Source organism: Rhea pennata, chromosome 4, assembly GCF_028389875.1.
Source record: "Rhea pennata isolate bPtePen1 chromosome 4, bPtePen1.pri, whole genome shotgun sequence".
NCBI classification, from domain to species: domain Eukaryota; kingdom Metazoa; phylum Chordata; class Aves; order Rheiformes; family Rheidae; genus Rhea; species Rhea pennata.
This window is the reverse complement of record NC_084666.1, coordinates 63,926,456-63,933,947: the sequence shown is the minus strand read 5'-3', so window position 1 is coordinate 63,933,947 and position 7,492 is coordinate 63,926,456. Positions and strand designations below refer to the sequence as shown.

General features: G+C 42.3%; 1 protein-coding gene across 1 annotated transcript; it reads left to right on the top strand.

Moving 5' to 3' along the window:
• Positions 1–521: 521 nt before the first annotated feature.
• On the top strand, positions 522–4,145 carry RPL34 (ribosomal protein L34). The gene is made up of 5 exons (XM_062574128.1): positions 522–546; positions 1,276–1,349; positions 1,449–1,548; positions 2,309–2,412; positions 4,020–4,145. The coding sequence occupies exons 2-5, from the start codon at positions 1,285–1,287 to the stop codon at positions 4,102–4,104; spliced, it is 354 nt and encodes a 117-aa protein (XP_062430112.1). The 5' UTR covers positions 522–546; positions 1,276–1,284; the 3' UTR covers positions 4,105–4,145.
• Positions 4,146–7,492: the final 3,347 nt, after the last annotated feature.

The following is a 7,492-nucleotide window of genomic DNA, read 5'->3' as shown; positions in this document are numbered from 1 at the left end:
TCTTCCAGCATCACTGACCTCAATTCGGATGCTGCTGCCCTGCCAGCTAGGCAAATCCTGCTGCTGGGCCTGCTGGAAAGCAGCACCGGACAGACTGCTGAAGGAGCGAGAGATTTTAATGTACAGAAATATGAGAACGAGCAAAAGAGGGGGAAGGTGCCTGCACAAGAGCCCTCTCGCTGCTGGGACTGTTCAGGGGCCACATGCGGTTTCTGCCCCCTTAGGGATGACGGTGTTATTGAAACAAAGAAATACAACGTAATTTAACATCTGCATAAACGATGGAACTATTATAGGAGACAGATATTAAAAAAGGCACGCCTGGCTATACCTCCTGTAATTTTTTAATCGCTGTTTTCACCCAAACCCCGTACTAAGGCCACTACCAAGCAGCAGCCTCCGTACAGCATGGCGGCGCCCTGTGCAGCCGGCGCCGGGGGAGGGGTAAAGCAGAGCGGCGCCACTATTCCTTCCGGGGCCTGTGGCGCCTCTAGTTCAGCGTTGACGTGAGCGCTTCCCTTTCCTCTTCCGGGTCGGCGGCGACAGGTATGGCGGCGGTGTCTGCGGGCCGTTGGCGGCGGTTGGCGCTCATCCGCCCGCATCCGCCGCCCGGCGGGCCCGGGGCCACCGTGGGGGGCGGCAGCGGGCGGCGTCGCCGGGCTGGAGCCGCCTGCGCGACAGGGAGGCTCCCGAGGAGGGCCGGGGCCCGCGGCAGCGGGGCGGCCTGGCCTGGCCGGGCAGCCGCGGGAGGCGCCCGGAGCGTACGGGTGCGCCGTCGCGGCGCTTGTCTCCAGGCCCGCGTTGCAGCACGGGCGTGTTCGGCGCTCTTGCCGCTGCAGGGACCACCTTGAAATTTGACGGTTGAGGGGAGCGGAATGAGTACTCTTTGCCTCGGTTTTATTTTTTTCAGTCTTGCAAATAAAGCTTGCCTTGTTTGAAAGGCATGTAGCTGCCTGTATGCACGCTGGGGTTTAAAACAGTTTTCTGGGATGGTTTTGCATCCCTTAGATTGAATATGTTGAACTGCGCTTGAGTTAGTGTAGATGAGTCTTTATTGCAAATCAAGTTCTATCTGTTGTTGTATCCTGATAGGTATTTTTTTTCTTTATATAGTCGTGTTGAAAAAAATCTATGCATTTCTTCAACAGCAGTGTAGAATTAGAGGCTGCTGATTCATATTTGGCTAGGTGCTTCAGTACAGATGATGCTGTCATTTAAACTTCCTTATGAACATTGAATCTGAAACTAGTACTGCTTTATTTTTGCATAATTCAGGTGTAAAAAATGGTTCAGCGCCTGACCTACCGCCGTAGGTTGTCCTACAACACAGCTTCCAACAAGACCAGACTGTAAGTAGGACTTTTTTATTTTATTTATTTTTTTTAAAAAAAACTGTTTGTTTAAGCTGTGATTGTGCCACTAACTGGATGTTTTCTTGGTATGTTTAGGTCACGAACACCTGGGAACAGAATTGTTTACCTTTACACCAAGAAAGTAGGGAAGGCACCCAAGTCAGCATGTGGTGTGTGTCCAGGAAGACTTCGTGGTGTAAGTGTTTGGTTTACTGTCATAAGACTGCAATAGCAAATTTTTTTTCCAGTAAAAAGAGCCTTTTTAAGTGATGTTTGTTTAATGCTGAAGTCAGCTCCTTGATTCTTGCTGAATTCTGGTTGGAACATCTTTGTTCCTTAAATTATTTCCTGTATCACCTGAACATTGTAAAGTTTAGCTTGTAAAACAATGTTTGAAAATTTTAAATGTACTTTTTGTAATGATCGTAATCCTCAGTGCTATTATATCTGAAGTGTTTTTTTGTAAGTTAGCTCACAGGTGGCTTAAGCTTTTAAAATGAGGTATAGATGATGCTGTAACAGACAGCTTCATGTTAGAATTCCATGTATATATTGAAAATTTTAGGTCTGAATTGGACCTATTAGGTAGGCGTAAACCAAGTTACTATTTCCAGTTTTAGAAAAAGTGAATTCTTTTAACATGGTGTTTTTTTCCAAAATGTGTTCTTGGTTTAATGCCATTCCTCTTAACAATGATCAAAATACAAATAATGTCTATCTTTTAAGATTCTGCTGTGTTAACAACGGATGTGTTGGGGAATGTGTATGGTAGAATTGGAAAGATTAACTTAAGGGAAATGCTGAAGATGGTATATAGATGTACGTTATTGTGCTTATTGCTGTTTTTTAAACAAGTGATTGAAAAAACACAAGTGTCCAAAGGAATTTTCTTAATATGGCTATTATCCAAAATTAGGGACTGTCTTATGATACTGTCTTAACTTGTGTTTTTGTAGGTTCGTGCTGTGCGTCCTAAAGTTCTTATGAGGCTTTCAAAAACAAAGAAACATGTTAGCAGAGCCTACGGTGGTTCTATGTGTGCTAAATGTGTCCGTGACAGGTAAACTTACAGAAAGTTGACTTTATTTTTAAGGTTGCCTAGTGTGAGATGTTAACATCTTAATATTTTCAGAACATAGGCCAAAACTCTAAAGACTGACATGTAGTAAAAAGGGTAAGCATAGAGGCACATTGGCAATGATGTGTCCAATTTTGTTCCTTGAATTTGAGTTGATTACTGCTTTTGAAACTCCTTGTAGAGGTCAGGTGCTTCATAATTTCTGCTGTGTTATAGCTCAGATAAACATTTTGTTCATTCTTTTTTTTTTTGATTTAGCCCATTGGTAAAGACTTCTCTCTTCAATTGTCATATTTCTCTAATGCAGAGATGACTGTAAAATCAGCTGAGCTGTTGCAGCCTTTGTGCTGTTTTGTTAATCAAAATACTGGTGCATATTAAGCATCTCTGTGGTTAATCCTTATGATGGCTTATACTGGGACTCAATGATGTGAATTTTATTGACTAACAGTATCATCTACTTCCTTGACAAATTTGAGGAAGAATATATATTACAAAGAATGACATCTGTGTAAATGGTAGTCAAAGCAGATCTTTGGAGTTAGTAGTTAATTCTGGTTTTTTTTCCTCTGTAAAATGCACCGCTGGCATTTTTATGTATGTGAATCCTAAGTTAAATAATTGTAGGTGCTACTGAGGATGGATTATTACCGTTGTGGATCCTTAGCAGTAACTTCTGTGTTAAATGCAGTGTTCTCTTAGGTTCCCAAGCACTTTGAGCTTTGTAGGCTGTTTTTAATACTTGAATATTTCGGAAAGAACTGTGTCTTATTCTACCTAAAAAATTATATAATTATGTTCTCACTTAAAATTGGCAAGTCTTTCTCCTGCATCTGTTCAGGCATCTTTGGTAGGTTTTGTAACCAGTCATGCTAATTGCATATAGAATAACATTTTAATATTTCAAGGTAGGAGTGTGTGTGTGGTATATTAATACTTTTAACTCAAACTCATCAAAAGCTGTTGATTTGTGAGTATTATCACATAAATCCATCCAAGTGGTAGCCCTGTATGTCCTCCGGAAATAATGATGTTTAAACATGATTTAACCTGCCAGTGCGGGGGATGCTTTTTTTTTCCCTCTTCATGTACAAAGAAGCTGTAATTCTGAGAGGGGAGCTGCTCTTGTTTTGATAACCAGCCTGACTTAAATTGCCTGCAGTCGTAAGGAAGAAACCTGACCACAACTGGTCACACCAATTCTTACTTTAAGAACTGCTAAGTTAGTGTTGCCACAGAGGAGTTTTACTTTTTGCCTTCGAAATTTGTGAAGAGACTAATTTTTCCAGTGTTTCACTATTCAGCCTTCAGGTATTACCTCAGATGTTTTCTTACCTGCCTGACACTAATACTGAAGTTCATGAGCACTAGGCCTTCAACCTTAAACCTCTGTGTTTATACATTGTTATTCTCGCTATCTTTTGATTTTTATCGACAACACTGAAAACGTACCTTCTTTTTAGGTAATTCTAGAGCTAACACAGATGCAATGTTGATTGTTAGTGACAGCAAAACTAACTTCTGTCAACCTCTGTCTTGTTGTATTTTCACTTAGGTACATGCTAAAACTCTACTCTTTTTCTTTGTAGAATCAAACGAGCTTTTCTTATTGAGGAGCAGAAGATCGTTGTGAAAGTTTTGAAGGCACAAGCACAGAGCCAGAAGTCAAAGTGAATCTATTTGTTTCCTGCCCAATAAATGAAAGTTGTGCTTTTCCTTGTTTCCGGTCATTCGACATGCTTGTCAAAGCTAGAAGGTGTTGCTTCTCACAGCTTTTTAAATTCCAAACGAGGCTTTGGTTCAACAAAAATCGTAAGTCAGGATGCTTTGACAGTGTACAGACAGGGGAATTAACAGGTTCAAGAAGGTTCTGTTAAACAGGATTTTTGGCTCTGTCTTCGTCCTGTAGAGGGAATGGAATAACTTCCAGCAATGTGTGTTTTTTTTTCGTTTTGTTTTTTTTAATGATAAAAGCTGTCTGTGAAGTTATCAGAGAACTTGGCTAAGAAGAAAGTTATCAATCTGAAAAGAAAAACAAACAAAGGGAGGATATGATTATAGACTGGAAGAGAGATGTCAGACAAAGAAGAGGAGAAGTCTAAGGTCATCTTTTCACCACATCCTCCCCATATAGTATCTGCTCTTGTTTACTGTTACTTGAATCTTGGGGAAGTGGTGGAATTATCTGACTTCATGGAGCAAGTGCTGTATTCTCACGCTTGCGTACTGGCTCATCTGGGTCTCCTGGACAAAAGCTGCAGCTGCTGTTTTTGGCTTGTTAGGTATGTCCTAGATCAGCAGTTACAGGTGCAATACAAACAGCTCTACGTGCCCAGGAGTCTGAGTGGTATAGACCTTACAGAATTGGGCTTTATGGGTTTTAGAGTAGCAGTTTAGGCCTTGGATATCTCGACTTAAAATTCTCCTGAATCTGTTGCTTTCCCACTAAAGGTATACTGGTAATGTAATGTACAATTGTGTAAGAGGTGGAAATAGGCTGGTTTTGCTTCCTTCCCTCACGCTTAAACCTACCTCTAATGCTAGAATTAGGAGTGCTCTAACTCACTCAGGACAGTTTTTACGTTCCCTGTATGTACAGTGGTTTTCCATCCTTCCCCCCCCCCCCGAAATTTTGAAATTTCTTAGTATGACAAGAAGTACGAATACATTTTTCTTAATTTTTTTCTGTAGTGTTTAAAAAGTACTGAGTTTTACTACTGAATAACAAAGGATGAGAAACGCTTCTTGAGTGCAAACATTGGGACAAGAGAGGATGTCCTCTGAAGAGCCTTAAAATCACTTGTGGAGTCTTTGCAGGCTGTGGTTCCATGGGATGTGTCCAAAAGGTGTTTTTAATCTGGATGATGCATTCTGGCTATTCTTACTAACCTGGCTCCAGCACTTGTCAGAGTGTTCTATCAGGCAAGAAACAGGTAACAGAAAACCCAGTTGGGGAAAAGACTGGGTGAGCAGTGAGCTGTCGCTTTGGAGCGACTGCCTGCAACCCCATTGTTGCTCAGTTTGACAGGAAATCTCTGTTTCTGGATAGAAAGAAAGGCAGCGTCTTAACCAGGCAAAGTAAAATGCTCTCTTCCACCCCTGAGAATTTCTTCGCAGTGCCCCAAGCCATTAAAATAACTTTGTTAGTATTCTCAAAATGGGTAACATTTTGACTAAACATAATTCAAGTATGAAGCATTTGTTCTCAGCTTGGGTTATGCTGAAACTTGTTCAGAAGGCTGAAACTAATTAAAGGAGGTTGTTTTAAGACTAATGTTATTACCCTGACGTTTTTAGGTGCTGTTACTATAGTTGGTTTACAAGGTTAAAATTTTATTAGTTGTTGCCTTACTGTGCTAGTACAGGCTTCAGTGTTTTGGCATGCTGGGAAAATAGTATTAAAGTACAAGTAGAAAGTGGGACAGGTGTGCTTAATCTACCCCATAGGTGCTCTCCAGTACACATTATTTGACAGTCCTGGTTTACATTAAAAGCTGCTAGATTAGAGGGTTTTTTAGCACTTTCTGGAAGGAGGAAAGATGTAGAGAAAATACTTTTGGAATAGCTTAAAAAGAAATATAAACAGTAACTTACTGGTAAATTAGACTGGGAGTTTTTCTAAATAGGAGGGTTAAGAATGAAAATAGCAATGGCTAATTGTAATTATGCTTGATTGAACTGAGAGGCATCTTGACTTCTGGGTTATGATATGTGGTATCACCACTACTGGCAAAAAGAAAAGCAGTCATTAGGCAAATTGTTAGTGGAATGGTAATAAGGCTCTTACTACTTTTTTTGTTTGTTCCCCAGAAGTAATTTTTGAAGCAGACAGGTGCTGTTTGGATATCAAGGCAGTCTGTAGAGCTGTGATAACACCTCATGACTACTGATGCCTTCTATGCAGTCACTGTATTCAGCTGTTCAGTGAGAAAGGGATGTGGTAAGCTGGAGGGTGAGGTTTTTAAATGCTGTCAAATAACGGAAATAACGGGATAACTTTTGTTGTCTGTATTTGGTGTTCAATTATGTCTGCTGAAAGTCTGTCTATGTATGAAACTTCACAGATGCGGTGTTACAGCATTTCAGCTAGCACTTGGATTCAAGCAGTTGCCAATTCATGCTTTACTGACAAACATCTTTCCTGAGGCAAATAATGTGAGTGGGGGCAGCGGGGGAGAGATTTGACAGTGCAGATAAGGTATAAATATGGTAGCAACTGCTCTGAGAAGGACTCTCCATTGTCCCTATTTATGAGTAAATAAGTGGCATACATTTTAATTCAGACTTTTATTTTTTCCCTTAAAGATTGACTTAATTATTTTCTCTGTAATGAGCTTAAGCTGTGGACAGAGATAAGTCAGCCCTGCTAATGGCTGCCATGACCAAGTATTAGCATGTTTATGACTTGTGTGTCAAACGTTTAACGTACCAGTCACTGACAGCAGATGATGTATGTGCTCCTTACTGCTCTCGCATCTGCTTTTCCTGGCGATTGCGGTGCTCTCCAGGAGGCCGGCAAAGCAGGGTGCTGAGACGGCCTGTCCTCCCATTTCAGCCACAATTCCTGGGGTGAGGCCCGCTTTGGATCTCTTTATGCCTGAAGATCTGCATTTTAGCTGTCAGGGGGTGCAAAAAAAAAAAAAATACCCAGAAAATCTTCTTTCCCCCTCCCTGCCTCTCAGCCCTGCCAGTGAAGATGGAGCGCTTAGAGTTTATGGTCACTGAGGGCAGTTACAGTGGAAATGCCCCTACCTGTATAAAGCATTGCATCAGCTACGCAGGTGATGAAAGCTTCATTTATTTTATTTTATTTTATTTTTTTAACTCTAACTGGAGGCAGTGCAGTGGCCCGGGGGGCGTGGCCGGCGGCGGCGGCGGGGGCGTGGCCGGCGGCGGCGGCGGGGGGGGGCCCTCCTGCACCCCTTTACCCCCCGCCCGCCAGGCGCTGGCGGGCGCGCGGCAGCGACACGTCAGGGCGGTTGGGCCCTGGCAGGTGCGTGGCGGCGGCTGCCCGCGCGCGCCGCGCTTCCAGCACTTTCCACACGGCAGAGATGGCGCCGCT

Excerpts from the sequence above, each read along its gene's own strand:
- RPL34 (XM_062574128.1), top strand. The coding sequence starts at position 1,285 with ATGGTTCAGCGCCTGACCTACCGCCGTAGGTTGTCCTACAACACAGCT. Across the intron at positions 1,350-1,448 it reads GCTTCCAACAAGACCAGACT|GTCACGAACACCTGGGAACA; the intron begins GTAAGTAGGACT and ends TGGTATGTTTAG. Across the intron at positions 2,413-4,019 it reads GCTAAATGTGTCCGTGACAG|AATCAAACGAGCTTTTCTTA; the intron begins GTAAACTTACAG and ends TTTTCTTTGTAG.